The sequence below is a fragment of the Archocentrus centrarchus genome, chromosome 17 (genome assembly GCF_007364275.1).
Source record: "Archocentrus centrarchus isolate MPI-CPG fArcCen1 chromosome 17, fArcCen1, whole genome shotgun sequence".
NCBI classification, from domain to species: domain Eukaryota; kingdom Metazoa; phylum Chordata; class Actinopteri; order Cichliformes; family Cichlidae; genus Archocentrus; species Archocentrus centrarchus.
In genome coordinates this window covers 29,041,317-29,057,101 of record NC_044362.1, presented here as the reverse complement: position 1 = coordinate 29,057,101, position 15,785 = coordinate 29,041,317, and the positions used below count along the sequence as shown (strand labels likewise).

Below are 15,785 nucleotides of genomic sequence, written 5' to 3'. Positions count from 1 at the left end.
ACTGCATGTTCCTTCATGAAGATGAAAAAAAGATAGATTATTATTAAAATAACTGCATGTTGTCAAAAGGTTTATGCACCAGACCTGCAACCCTGACCTCCTCCCTAAGAGATAGTGTGGTGTTAAAAATGTAAACACACAGACCTTGTCAGGGAGGACAAGAAGGCATGCACGTACATCGCTTTAAGAGCTGAAATTCATGGCCAAGGCTGTTCTGCTAAGAAAAATCTCATATAGAATTGAATAGTGGTTTAAGAGTACTCTTTCTGTGTATATGCAGTTGAGTGAAAGCTGCAGAAGTCCAAAAAAAGCAAGATGCTGAGTGTTTTATCTGCTCACAGCTTTGAGCCAAGCAGCAGGAAGGATGAAAACAGAGCAGTGAGCATTAATGGAAAATGACAGAGGGGGAAGAAAATCACACGGGGAGAAGAAAGAGGGAGATAAGCAGCAAAGACAGCAAATAAGAAAACGAAATAAAGTAATAAAGGAAATTTGAGAAACAGGGAAAAGTGAAAAGAGCAGGACTTGTTTCCTCATCTTCAGCCCTCCAGGCAAGAGAAAACAAACAGATAAAGAGGAGCGAGACAATAAAGAAAAGATGGATTGCAGTATTTTCCAGCACCCACAGGCTTCCGAAGAAAAAAGAGAGAGAGAAAAAAAAAAGATGTCATCCTGAGAGAGGAAGAGGAAAACAACAAGTTTCCTTCCCTGATCATCAGCTCACTGTGCTGCGAAGTGAAGCAAAGTAGGAAATGATCCAGGAACTCTGCCATCAACTTCCTCCTCTGGAAGACTCTCTAAGCCTGGCTGACTAATTCACCGACGTTCACAGGAGGAACACTCTGAAATGTGACTGGGATTGTAGAGAGTTTATGTAGAGTGTCAGAGCACCGTGTTTTTTAACACGTTTTGTAAGGAGCAGTTCTGTCTGCTTTCTCAGAAAAGATCCACAGTGCCGAGATTAGTTGGCTTAAAACTCAGCTCGACTTCTAATCAAAGGCTCGTCTCTGCAGCGCTGTAACAAACCTGCTTTCTTCCTGGATCAATGTCCAGGTACACAGTGGAAAACTTTGCAGGTCTGTTGTTTGATTTAGTGTCCAAGTCACTGGGAGCATGCAGGTACATATTTTGAAGTGGCTCGCTGAGCTGACAATTCATCACTGTGTTTGCTTTCAACACCAAAACTACTTTGTATTCCAGTGCCATTATACTAAACAATGTACCACCACTGCAGTAGGACAAATACAACGTCCAACATGACACTTGTGCAATGAGAAAACGCCAAAGGGGAGTGCTGTGTCTATGAAGAGGCGGGAGGTGATGCCTAACTGCCTCTGTGACACATCTCTCTGATTTTTTTTTTTTTCATTAATCAGCCCTACAGAGACCAGCTGAGCCTTTTTTACTTTATGGCTATGTTTTGCCATGTTGTTACTTGTGATCAGTGGTGGAAAAAGTAATAAAATGGGCCAGAGGAAGGTAACAAATGAAAGGAGAATCCAACAGAAAATGTCTGATTAAGGCTTGGGGCCAACACGTCTCCAGAACAGCTTCACTGATCCTTTGGATTAATTCTAAGAGTCAAATCTATTTTACCCAATGTAAACATGTCACCTACAGATGAGGACACAGTCATTCATCTTAGTATAAAAGTGATTAGTCAAGATCATTTTCTACTGATTTACAGTGACCCTTCCTTTTAAGGAGACAAGTGGAAATAAACACAATAAACAAAAGACACCTATGACATAAAAGACCTACTGGATCCCCTTAATGTGGGGCTTAGGGGGGACCCTCATCTCACAGGGGGACAACAGGACTATGGAGAAGATTGACAAAACCCTACTCACCCCGATACTATCCTCCTGTCTGTACTGCTTCCAGTTGTGTCCCGTGTCACTGAACATCAACAGGTAGGACGTCAGCCAATCAGAGCTGCCATAGCGGCCCTGTGTGGCAACAGCTGTGATCTTGGTGCGCTCGCCCAAGTCAACCTCCAACCACTGATACTTGTCTGAGATGAGAGGTGACCAACCTCCAGCTCCTGCAGAGAGATGTGAATAAAAAAATATGCATATATAAGTGATTAGATTTCCATCTAGATTGGATGAGATGAAATATGTTCTGGCGAGGAGAAAGGAATGAATTGCATTGCTTGACCTTTCATTATAAACTAAAAAACCCACTTTTCAGTTATGAAACCCGAATAATGAAAATTGATTGAACCACAGTATGCATCAGTAAATCCATTCAGAAGCTACAGTGAAATATAAATCATACTTTAAGAACTTTCTTGAGGAACTTAAAAAACTTAAATTTCCCATGACTCAGAGAGCCTTCAAGAATGTGTGGCTTTTTTCATCTCAGTTTTAGAAAATGAAATATATTTGTGGTCCCCTTTAAGATTAAAATTTCAAAAATAGACACTTCAAAGCAATGAAAGAACCATTTCTGGATAATGTCTGTGTGTAAACTGATCTGTAAAAGGTCTGCTTAAGACAGCGACACTAAACCGGATCACTAAAGTTAAAGTTAATATACTTCTTCTTTCATTAAATGGGACCCATTATGCTCATCAATATTTTATGTCATAGATACGCTGTTGTGGTAGTGGGTGTTCATATTTAAGATTCAAATAACGAGGTCAATAAATCCACAAGTCCACATGAGCCAAAAGCTCGAGGATCAGACTGGCCGAAATGATTCATTTTAGACCATTTTTTCTACTCATGGCTCTGTATGAGATCAAAGTTAGTGGGTATCCCTAATATGGTCAAGCACACAGATGCCTGAGCTGATAGGTAGCCCCATCCATCTGCTAATTAGAGGCAGCCCGTCAGAAGAAAGGCTTAAATTATTTGTTTCACACTGGAGGAACTGAGGGCTGCACCAAGGCCCAGTATAATATGAACAGGGATCATTCTGAACTGTGAATCATACAAAGCTACTCTAGTAGAATCCAAGAAAAAAAAAAAAAAAAGCATTCCCAAACCAGCCAAGAGATATAATCGATTCAGTGTGTCCTGGGTCTGCCCCAGGGCCTCCTCGTCTAGGACATGCCTGAAAATATCTCACCCAGGAAGCATCCAAGACTGAACCACCTCAACTAGCTCCTTGTGGTGTGGAGAAGTAGTGGCTCTACTCTGAGTCCCTCCTGAATGACTAATGTCCTCACACTATCTGTAAGGGAGAGCACAGCCACCCTTCAGAGGAAGCCCATTTCCACAGTGATACAGTGCCAAAAAAAAATAAATAAATAAAACAGCATTTACTGTACCAATCAATAAAGATGAAACTGACTTAAACATGCGTAAGGTGGGGGCAAGCCTTTGGCTCAGAGAGGTTACTTTTAAATATGCTGACCTTAATATTCAAAACTTTTATTATGTATAATATGAGCATCTACCATTGTAACAGTATATGATAGAGAATAAGGAAACACATAACAGGTCCCCTTTAAGACTGAGGCGAGGTAAGGTCCAGGAAATCAATTTAAGTCAATGTAATGCCCTCTGAAGTGGCAAATCACAACTACGTGTGTCTGTGTGTGTGTGTGTGTGTGTGTGTGCACATAAGTGAAAACATGCAAACTGCTCACAATGCATGCAGAAGCGTGGGTGTTATTGACAGAAGTCTGCCTGGACAGATAAACTGCAGTTGATTAAATGGGCTGCTGCACAATAAAGAAGCGTTAAAAGCAGAGAAAGAGAGGCAATCTGTTTGTGTGTGTGTGTATGTGTATGTGTGTGTGTGTGTGTGTGTGGAAAATGTTTGGTCAGGCCAAAACAGCGACACAGAGCTCAAACACCAGATGGACGAATTCTGAAGGAGGATACTGCTGACCAGAGCCCCACTGAGCTCACAAGCTAACACACGCGCGCTGCGTGTCAGAAAGCCATAGAGAACACAAACACGCTCACAGCCAGCTCTCATTTTCTTTCTTCAGTTTGGAGCCAGTTTTCTCTCAACAGGCTGCTGTACAGCCAGGCTAAAAGGCATAAGCATGTACAAAACAAAATAGCTGCTGGACCTCCTCTTGCAGCCCTATGACAAAATCTAGACCACGAGGATCAGATTACACAACAGTGCTGTCATTCCAGATGGCCACTTGTATGATTTGGTGATTAGGTCTCCTTAAAAACCTGCTGTCTCACTGCACACTGAATTCTAGCCAATTACAGCTTACAGTGATCTGCATCTTGAACAAAGGTATTCAAGCAGGAAAGACCAGTGACCGAAATCTTGGCATTATAAAACACAACATGTACAAAAATCTTTCAGCCAAAGCCTCACAGAGTATCTGAGACAAATACTTGCATCCCCACATGGGCTTAAAACAACAACGTAGTTTTTTAGTTTTGTTTGTATTTGTTAATTTTTCTGTCATTGGGTATTTGTGGTTTCAGGCACAGTACTATTCCACATCAAGACGCTAGAGGGCGCTTATTGCACTAGTGATATATAGTAGTGTTTGGGGCATAAAGGAAGAATAAACCTCCCTTTTCTGGAGCTATGATAGCTCAACGTATGTGCCTTTTCCTATTCTTTACCACAGGTCAGTAAAATGGTAAATGGACTAGTTCTTATATGGCGGTCTTCTACTCTAGCTGAGCACTCAGTGCTTCATAGAACAGGTTTGCATTTACCCATTCATTTAAGCACTTCTTTCTAGGGCTGCAACGATTCCTCGAGTAACTCAAATTATTCGATTACAAAAAATCCTCGAAGCAAATTTGTTTCGTCGATGCTTCATTTAAACTCTGCAGCGCTCAGGTGTCAACATAAGTGTAAGTGGAGCGTTTCACCCACACTAGCAGCATTACAGTCCTCCGTTGTTGTCTTTTTCTTGCAACTTTAATGGCGGTTGGAAAACCAGCTTAGAGCTGCGTTACATTATTTCATGTCAGGCACATAATGCTGTAATAGGTGTTAAAATAGTTTGTTTACATTTTTTACAGATGTAGTTAATAGATGTAGTTATATTCTGTTTAATGATGAGCTATGTTCATTGATCCTATGTGAAGAATAAACCTTCCTGTCGTGAAGCTACAGCTCAGCGTGTGCCTTTTTCTGTTCTTTACCACAGCACCACATGTTGGCACAGGACGTCAGGAAGACTTAGAGAGGCAACAAAAACCAAACCAAAAACAAGACACTGGTGGAGCATTTACCGTCTGCTCTAATGTGGTGTAACAAGGTACACTTCATATTAAATGAAAAGGAGATGAGCAATATTGTTTTTTTTCAATGCCTCTGTCCATTTCACTGAAAGCAGAAGTAAGGTTAACATGGAAAGCAGGCTTAGCAGGGTATTCCAGACATCCTTTTTCCCTAGCAATGCTTGCCAGTTCCTCCTGGTGAATTCCAAGACACTCCTGGGCCAGAGAAGATATATAAACTCTACAGCAAGCTCTGGAGTTTTCAATATTTGTTTCTTGAAATTGCCACTTAGTAAAAACTGTCTTTACTTACGTGTTGAGCTAAGATTAGTATAAATAGTGGCATTAAGCTGCACAGTCTCACCCTGTGAGTTGTATTAGTTGAAAAGGGAAACAGGAGTTGGAACAACTACTTATTTTGTTTATCAATTTAAAACAATGCTGAAAAATGTGGCAGCACACTGAGGGGAAAAATTTAACAGTGAAACGAAATCTGTGCCGGTCTGGTGGCAGGTCCATGCTGATCTTTAAAGGCCAAAGCCAAGCACTTGACTAACAGACGTGTCCAGTGACAGCAGAACAGAAAAGAGCAGACACTCTGACCTTTACTCATAAAGATAAGACTGTGGAGAAAAGGAGAAAGAGATTAAAGCAAAATGACTGAGAGGCTAAGAGGCGTTACAAAGATTTACTGTGTCCACCCTGTCACAGTAACTGCAGCTAATACAATGGAGGTGAGCCGATGGTGGATGGTCTGAACACTTTGTGTCACGGCTGTCGCTTTAAATCAAAGAGATCGCCCTGGTTTCTTTCTCCCCCAGTGTCTGTCAGCATACCTGATCTAACCACCCACAAAAGAAGGTAAAGGTTAATGGAGGTCAGGAGTGTGACGGCCAAACACAGGATGAAATTATAAATGTAGCCCGACAAATCAAGGTAGAGTCGTACCACACTGCATACATTGTAGCAGAGTATTTTGCACATATTTTTCATTTGTTTAGAATTTTTTCCAAAAAGTCAAATAAACAGTAATTAGAGCTTCACTGACAGTTCTCTTTTCAAGGAACACTGTGACCACACTAGCCAATCCACCTTTGGGAACTTCCCAAAAACAGTCTAACCTTTGGGCTGCTGAGCAGCTCACAGAATCTACAGTGGTGAGAATTTGGGAGAAGCAACTGCTTATCATTGTTCTTTGTTATCATGATGGCCTATAGGGCTCAAATTTTAGCTCAATAGTTCTCTGTATCTGCAGTCTATGGTACTGATAAAACTGATAAGAGCCACTCAACAGGATTTAGCATTTAAAGCAGATGATTCTGGATTGTGAACACAGAAAGACTCCAGGCAGCAGATCTGAACTCAGGTGCAGCTTACTGTGAGGTGACAGTGCTAACCACTGTCACCATGCTCTGTGCCTCCTGCAGTCCAAGACAAGCCAATTGGTGATAATTTTAGGTGTGAATGTGAGTGTGAATGGTTGTCTGTCTCTCTGTTAGCTCCAGCACCTCCACAACCCTGAACTGAATAAGCAGTTAAAAAAAAAAAGGATGGATGGACTCTGGAGTGCATGAAGATACAATTCAGGGAGAAAACGAGGTGTTTTTAAGAATTAGCTGCCTGAGGGTGAATGCAGTCTTTGTCTAAGGTTAATTATGCAGTAATATTGGATGCTGCCAAGTACAACATTGGTGAATGGATGAATAAACAAATTACTATTTCACCATCAATTGTGAAGTAATATACCATCATGCAGCTACAGGCAGACAGACTGAATAGAACAGAGGGAATGTCCAAGAAAAGAAAGAAAAGAAACTGAAAGACAGACAATTAAAAAGTGAGACAGGAAGTAGTAGAGAGACAGGCAGCTTAGAGGGATAGAAAGGCAGCTGGAAAGACATGTAACAGATTGATACAAGCACCCAGCCCAGAATGAGCACTGGTCATTTGCATGAGAATACCGAGTCTGGAGGGTAATTTCAGCAGCCTGATAACATGTCAGTCCGACAGGGAGTCCAACAGGATGCTAATGGGCTCGATGCAGCACTGACAGCAGTAGCAGGCTGAGGGATACTGCAGGTTCTCTGCAGGAGATGCAGGGAAGATTCGTTCATATGAGATGCTACAAAAAGAGCCCCTGAAGAATGTAAAGTATCTTATTTTAGGATGAATACATCACAGTTTTCATAAACAGAATTTGCAGTAATACGTTTATAACAAATCAAGGTGTTGATGCAAATTTATGGGGTTTGTGGGATTTGTGCTACCTGAAACTGGCTTCACAAACTTCAGGTGTTCAAACTAATTAATAAATCTCTACTGACTGGACCTTTGTGGTACTTGCTACTGTTTTGCAATTTATGGAAACAAGATCCAGCATCACATGTGAATTTGGGGAATTTATAAACTAGAAACATGAGCTCAGACTGCTGCAAATAAATTACATGCAGGACTAAAAGCATATATTTAATTAATACTGTTTTTGAGAAACCACAGAGCGTAACTGAATATGAAAATCAATACCTGATTAGTTGGCTGCTCTTACATAGTTCCAATTTACAGCTTCCAATTAAAGTTTAATTCTGCCTTCAAATCTAACTGTGGCACAATAATTCTCTTCAAGTCCATTTCAGTATAATTGCAGTGGCATCACTGATAACTGTCAGCGGCGCCTACAGAAGAAAGAAAATGTTTAAACATGAAGACTGCTATTAACATTTGGCAAGAAGACCGAGCTGACTAAATGAGTTCTTACCAGTGAAAATAAAATGTAATGCAGATGGAGCAGAAGATGGACAGGGACAATTCAGTTAAAGGATGAGGTTGGGAGGATGGGGGGTGGGGTGGGGTGAGAGATCCCTTATGGAAAGGAAAAGAAAAATGGGATACTACAAAGGGAAGAAGAGAGTGGGAGGCAGAGAAAGGAAAGATAAATGAAGGATAACAGTAACCAGTGGGGAGACTGAAATAGTTGAGTCATTTATCCTCCAGGTTCCTGTTAATAGGCCATTCATCTCCAATCAATAGACTATAAAGGGTTTTTATCCACTTCTAGTGTCCCCTTCAGACCTCCAATGTGATCAGCTACGTCAGGTTAAAGTCTCAAGTACGATGTCAGGTCTTCAGGTGTGAATGCAGAGGGAAGCTGAGCTGTTTCATAACGTGTCTACTGAGAAAATGGGTTAAAAGGAGGTTTTTGTTTCCCTTGAACATGGCTTCAGGTTTTTATTTATTGATATTATTATTGTTATTTATTTTTGCAGATCACTGCATTGCCTGTGTGTGTGTGCATTTAGCACCAAGGCTGTCGAACAGTCTACAGCTACGTTTAGTTGACTCTGTGAATTCTTTTAAAAAGCAGTTAAAAACATTTTTGTTTAAACAGGCTTTCTGTCTCTATTTAGTTTGTTTTTGTTTTACTGTGCTTTGTCACTGTTTGTCTGTGAAAAGTGCTTAATAAATAAACTTTACTTACTTACTTACTTACTTAACCAAATTGGTAAATGGTCTAACAAGCTCCATTGGTGAGCCACAGCTGAATTCAGTATCCCTGTACAGACTGCTTAAATGCAAGAAAGCAGTCCTACATATTTGCTTAATGTGCATACTTAAGGGTCAAAGATTACACCAAGATTCCTCACAGTGTAAGAGGAAGCATCTGGTTAGACACCATGTTTCTAAGATTGTCAGGGCCATGTACAATAAATTCAGTTTTATCTGCATTTAGAAGCAGAAAATTAGAGGTCATCCAGGCCTTTATTTCTTTAAGACATTCCTGCAGTTTAACTAGTTGGTGTGTGTCATCTGGATTCATGTATAGATAAAGCTGGGCATCATCTGACAATTAAAATGTATGCAATGCTTTCTAAGAATACTACCTAAGGGAAGCATGTATAATGTAAATGCAATTGGTCCTAGCACAGAACCCTGTGGAACTCCATAATTAACATCAGTGAGGAAGACTCCCACTTGCATGAACAAATTGGAGTCTTATCAGATAGATGTGATTCAAACCACGGCAGCACAGTTCTTTTAATACATATGCCATACTTTAATCTCTCTATTTGGTGTTAATTGCCCAGAGGTATTCCACTATTTATTTGATTGTAGTTATTTTAGGTTGCAAAGACTGAAAAATCTGCCTGTATATTTTAGATTGAGACCAAAGTTGCATAACTCAAAAGACATCATTATGCAGTGTAAACTTGCAACGTTTTGTAAAGAAATTATATCTGCATTTAGACATGGGTAATTTGTTCATAGATTAATTAATTTATTTCTATTTCTTTGTCTTTTTTTTATCTGTATGATGACTCTCTGCCTTCTCTTTTACCCCAGGAGGAGTGTAATGAGAATAAGGTGTACTCTGTACATCACAAAATATGGTATTGTAATCCATTGTTATTACATTATTAAGTAAAATAAAATTTATCACATATGTGATTTGCAAATGACCTTCAATGCACATCAATAACAATGAAGTTTGAACGAGAGTAACATTATAGATTTCTTGTTATGGTGTGCCGAGTAGGTCATATTCAAAGCCTGATAATCCGTGTTCACTTAGTGGGTAAATGAATTGAGAGTGAAGCAGCTCCTCAGAGAACAACAGGAGGAAGCAGAGTTTGCAGCAGCAGAGATGGAAATGAGATGGAGGCATTCATTTATTCATCGATTTCCTCAGCAAACAGCTGGGATTGCTCCCTGGGATTCTGAACCAAGAACTTCCTTATCTACAAGCAACATACTAGAGCTAGATTAGGGAAGAAATGCATGAAGGTTACCGCTGTCATGAAATTATTTGTTAAGACATTAAACACTTCAGATATTGCTGTGGGATCTCAGCTGGGACTCTATTGTCTATTATAGCCCAGGGGTTCTTTCATGTTTAAATGATCTGTTTCTATCCATTTTCTTTCATACATTAACTACATCCCCTGTGGATACAATGTACTACTTAAAGGTTTTACATTTATACTGGGTCTTTTGATTGTACCTGAATTATTTTACCTCAGGATATTCCAAAGAGGCTGGGGTATACATTATCAGTATCATGTTCATATTTGAGCGTGCTCAGGATACTAAGGCCATAAGCAACAGGCTGATGACCTATCCAGGGTGTACACTGCCTCTCACCTTACGGTAGCTGGGATAGGCTCCAGCACCCATGTGACCCTGAATTGGATAAGCAGAAGAAAATGGATGGATGGATGGATGGATGGATGGATGGATGGATGGATGGATTCTGTCAAACACTCGTTAAGACCACCAATATCAAGTTAATTTCAATAAATAGCTAAAATACTGAACCTTATTCTACTCTTGCTCTCTGCCTGGGGAAAGGAAGCAGGATCATTTCTCATTGGCAGGAGTTTTGAACAAAAGAAATGATTTTGAGGTATTAAACTAGAAATATTTTGAAGTTCTGGTTAAAAATGGCAAAAAAAAACAACTCATGCAACAAATTTTCAACATGACCCCAAGATCATGTGCAATTGAGAGACAGTTTAATGGTTCAGTTTCACACAGGTGTGCTGTAATGTGTTAAACACAGAGAGAAAGTGACCACTGGTCATTGGTTGGCACTCCTGCACAAACGTATCAGAATTAAAATCCACTGAGAACAACAAATGTGACTTTGACCTTGAACACAAGGTGGTTGAAAATTATGGAATTATATTCATGTCAAAAGTCACACGTGAGAAAAAACATAATCACGAGCACATAATTTCATTTCACGGGTCCAAGTATTCACTGTCACTCATGCAATTAAATTCCTTGAGCATAAATTTAATGACCCGCATGCGTAGAACTCAGCAGCCACATGCACAAAGAAGCCATGGTGCAGGTGAGACTGCCTGCTTTGTGCGCTGCTACAGTTTCATGGTATCGCAGTTAACTCTGCACTCTCAGCTGAATCCTGCTCACTTGAATCAACTGATTCTTGACTATTTGGAGCGCGGAGCCCAAAGAAAGAGGGGTCCAGCTGTGATTGCTTACTTTAATGGGTTAAAATTGTTTTAGTTAATAAACTTTTAAAACCAAAGGAGTCAAAGACGAGCTCTGCACTCTTGTCTCATTAATTTGCTGTACTGTAGCATCACATACCTTTTATGATGAAAAACAAAACCAAAAAAGGATCAGGAAAGAAAGTGTGCGTCAGGATCTAGAAATTATAACTTTGGCCAAAATACAGACATTTAAGGCTTCCAGCAAGAAGTTGCTCAGTCTGCAGCAAATACACGTAAAACGTGCCTTAGGATTCTCTCTTTTACTTGTTACAGTGTTGATCACTGTTGATCAAATGCTGTTGATCACAGCATTTGTTTGTTCACTGTTTATGGAAACATTGAACAGTAATTTTACTGATATTCACAGATTTAAACACCTACCAGAAACAGCCCTGCTAGGCTCTTTATGAAAACTATTAATATTTGTAGACAAACAAATATATAAACTTATCAAACTAAAAAAAAATTTTTTTCAAGAAAATTGTATGACAACAGACAACAGATAGATGTGTGGTATTTCCCTGTGGCCTGCAGGTCCAGGGCAGGAGACCGGACTGGTGGATCTACAATGGACATAACTAAATTTAATCTGCTGATCAGCTGCTGTCTGTACAGCTGACCAGCAGCTACAAGGATGGTGTGCAATATACCTATTTATAGTTGTCACATTGTGTCGTAAAAAGGCAGCCCGTTACATCCTCCTTCCCCTGCCCACTTCACTGACTGCCTTTCACAGAACCTGTAATATTATCTGGATGAACTATTATAGTGGAGCCGAATCCCCAGTGAGTGGAGCTCTGCAGCCAGATGTGTACTGCTGTGTTTCACTGAGTGACATCTGGCAGCAACATAAACACGTTTTATACTTGCTCACATTTGGGAAACTCAGTTAACTCAATGGATTGTGACAAGCATTTTTCCTTTTTCTTAGGAATGATGTTTGGGCCTCATTGTGATGATTTTCCTTTTATCATAAAAAGTATTTAATATTGTACAACAGATTAATGGAGCAGGGAGTGCACCGGCTTCAGAACTTGACTTTGAATCCTCTGGTTTCAAAGATTTTTTTAGCATTAGAGTAATCCAACAACAACAGACTCCTCACCATGGCACGAGCCGATGGATCCTTTGGTTGAATCAGCTAAAAATGTTATGTTGCTTTGGTCTTCTTACTTTGATTTTTCCTAAAATACTAATGATGCTGATGGCATGTCACTTCAAGAAAAGGAAGACCCAATCCTATTCCCTGTGAAAAAGATAACAGCTGTAATCACCAAACTCAGCTCATGTGGATGATAACTGTGCAAACTCCATCAGATGAGAAAGATGCAAATGGATAATGCATTTAAATTATGAAAACTTTATGTTGTTCCAGTTAATGGCAGTTATTTAGACATGTCTCTGGAGCTTGAAAAAAGGCGACTGGACTTCTTTTTGTTTCTTGAAGACGTTTCACCTCTCATCCGAAGAGGATGAGAGGAACAATAGAGGGTCATAACCACCTCCATGGGACTACGCCCACAGGGGTTCAAATACCTGGGTCTCTCCACCATTTGGTTGAGAACTGAAGAAGCCTTTCGGATGAGAGGTGAAACGTCTTCAAGAAACAAAAAGAAGTCAGTCGCCTTTTTCAAGCTCCAGAGAATCTATGACCTGGATGACTGAGAATCTACACAGACTTATTAAGACATGCTTCTCTGCATGACATCTGGTGTATTACAAGGCATTACAGTATTGTGTTGAATCTGTACCGTATTTGATTATGTAGTTGTTTGCATTTATACTTATACTGGTGGGTCTGCATTGCTCTGCCGTCATAAGGCAAACTGAGCTGTTGATGTTGGATTTAGAATTAATAAATCTTAAACAACATCAGCACACAACATAAAACACACATCTACAGAAACACAGGACGGATTAAAGACTTCAGAACAGACTGATTTTCTCACAGCTATGAAAAGGAAAAAAAATGCATATTCTTCTCTGGAAGAATCTTTGCAACTGCATTAGACTAATGAGCAAGCAAGATACAATTACAGTGTATTGCATGCTGTTTCATTGTGGTATCATCGTGGTGCTAATCGATATACGGTGCTTACATCACATATTACTCTCAAACGGACCTGCCTCTGTTGCTGCAATGTGTAGTTATATTTCCAAGAAGGTTACATCATAGACTTAAAGTTTTATAAATCAACTATAAGCCCACAGTCTACAGCCTGCTATAGATTATATAGGTCTTATCTTTAATTGCTGAACATTCTAACATAAAATATCTTTAAAACAATCAGCAAGAAGCAAACTGTTTAAAAATAATACGAAAATGGTCAAAGGTCAATTTTCGCAAGAGTTTTAACTGTTCACAGATCTTTGAAATCTTGTCCTACTGTATCTCTGGCATCTTTGAGTCACCCAGTTAATGAAAGACCCAGAAATGTCAGTTCCATTACAGCAGGGCAATTTTTGAACATCAAATGTCAGCAAAGGGCAACAATGGAAAATTAGCTCTTGCAGTCTTTATTACATGACCCGAAGTGTCACTGCAACCCCTGCCCACTTCTTTACTGCTAAGCAGTAAGATTCAGCTTAAATGAGTTATGCTGTTTTTTTTCCTTAGTTTTATCTCTTAAAAAGTAACCAGCCACACCGAGTCCTGACTGCCACACTTGCTGAATCAAGAAACCACTTAAATAGAACCTGTCTGATTAAGTAAAGTAGGCTAAAAGATCAAAAAGTGGCACGTCATACCACGAAACAGCTGAGAAACAAAGTCATTGATTTCCATCAGTCTGGAAAGGATTACATGGACTCCAGTGAACCACAGTGACAGCCATTATCCACAAATAGAGAAGACTTGGAACAGTGCTGAACCTTTCCAGCCTTCCAAAAATGATGACTCATCCAGGTGGTCTCAAAAGAAGCCAGAACATCACCTAAAGAACTGCAGGCCTCACTTGCCTCAGTCGAGGTCAGTGTTCATGTTTCAACGATAAGAAAGAGACTGGGTAAAAATGGCATCCACGGGAGAGATCCAAGGCAAAAACCACTGGTGACCAAAAAGAACACAAAAGCCTGTCTCACGTTTACCAAAAAAGAAAACAAAACAAACTTGTTGATCTCAAGACTTTTGGAAAAATATTGTGTGGGAAGAAGTTGAACTTTTTGGAAGGTTTGAGTCCTGTTATATCTGGCATCAAACTAACACAGCACTTTATTAAAAACATCATCACAACAGTAAAGCATGGTGGTGGCAGTGTGATGGGCTGGGGCTGCTCTGCTGCTTCAGGAGTGGACAACTTGCTGTAACTGATGGAACCAGGAATTCCCTCCGATGCGATTTGATTAAATGCTTCTTTGCGGTTCTTCTGCAAAGGGTGGCACAGCCCATTATTAGGTTTAGGGGGCAATTAATTTTCCACACTGGGCCTGGTAGGTTTGGATAGCTTTTTTCCCTTAAGAAATGAAATTATCATTTAAAGACTACATTTTGTATTTATTCAGGTTATCTTTGTTTAATATTAAAATTTGTTTGATGATCTCAAACATTTAAGTGTGACAAATATGAAAAAAAACTAAGAAATCTGGAAGTGGGCAAATACGTTTTCATGACACTGTAGTCTTTGGCTGCACTGCTTCCTGTTGGATCTTTTGCAACTCATGTAAACTTCACATTTCGCTGGACTAAAGAAGACGCTCACATTCCCTCTTAGAACAACGAGAAATGCACAAGAGCTCCAGAAGAAGAGGACCACGAGAAGTAAAGAACCCTCAGTAGCCAATCAGTGTACACTGTCATAATGCAGCTGTCGTTCTTTTGATTTAGCAAGTGATTTGATTGTTATTGGCCTCACAGCCATATCAGGCCCTGATGTGCTGATGACTTAAGTACTTGGAGGCAGCAGAATCTGTTCCTCACCTTCTCTTTTGTTGAGTTTGGCGAATCCTGGTGCGTGGCTGCTGGACAGCTGGGAGGAGCTTCGAAAGGAAGATGGCGGCAGATTGGACACCAGTGCACTGTCACACACGTCTGTCAACAATAAACAAACACAAACAAGTCTTTAGAATAATAGCATAATGGATGTCTGTCAAATTTTGCCACTTTAATATCAGCGTGCTTTTTGCGGGTCTATAATTACCTGCATTTCTGAGAGAAATAGAGGTGATTATTACTTTTGTTTTTATTACATTTTCAGCATCTTGAGACTTGTATGCAGACTTGTATCCCAGAGTGAACAAAACAAAATTCCATCCATCCATCCATCCATCCATCCATCCATCCATCCATCCATCCATCCATCCATCCATCCATCCATCCATCCATCCATCCATCCATCCATCCATCCATCCATCCATCCATCCATCCATTCCATCCATCCATCCATCCATCCATCCATCCATCCATCCATCCATCCATCCATCCATCCATCCATCCATCCATCCATCCACTTCCGCTTATCCTGTTCAGGGTCGCGGGGGGGCTGGAGCCTATCCCAGCTGTCATAGGGCGAGAGGCAGGGTACACCCTGTACAGGTCGCCAGCCTGTCGCAGGGCCAACACAGAGAGACAAACAACCTTTCACACTCACATTCATGCTCTCATTCACACCTATGGGCA

At 40.2% G+C, this 15,785-nt stretch overlaps 1 protein-coding gene across 1 annotated transcript in view; it reads right to left on the bottom strand.

Moving 5' to 3' along the window:
• LOC115795422 (contactin-associated protein-like 4) overlaps positions 1–15,785 on the bottom strand; it is a 142,890-nt gene that overhangs the window by 93,314 nt on the left and 33,791 nt on the right. Inside the window, exons 2-3 of the mRNA XM_030751320.1 lie at positions 15,087–15,197; positions 1,851–2,044 (exon numbers count right to left, since the gene is read on the bottom strand). Of these exons, the coding sequence (XP_030607180.1) occupies positions 1,851–2,044; positions 15,087–15,197 (305 nt within the window). The remainder of the gene's footprint in view (positions 1–1,850; positions 2,045–15,086; positions 15,198–15,785) is intronic.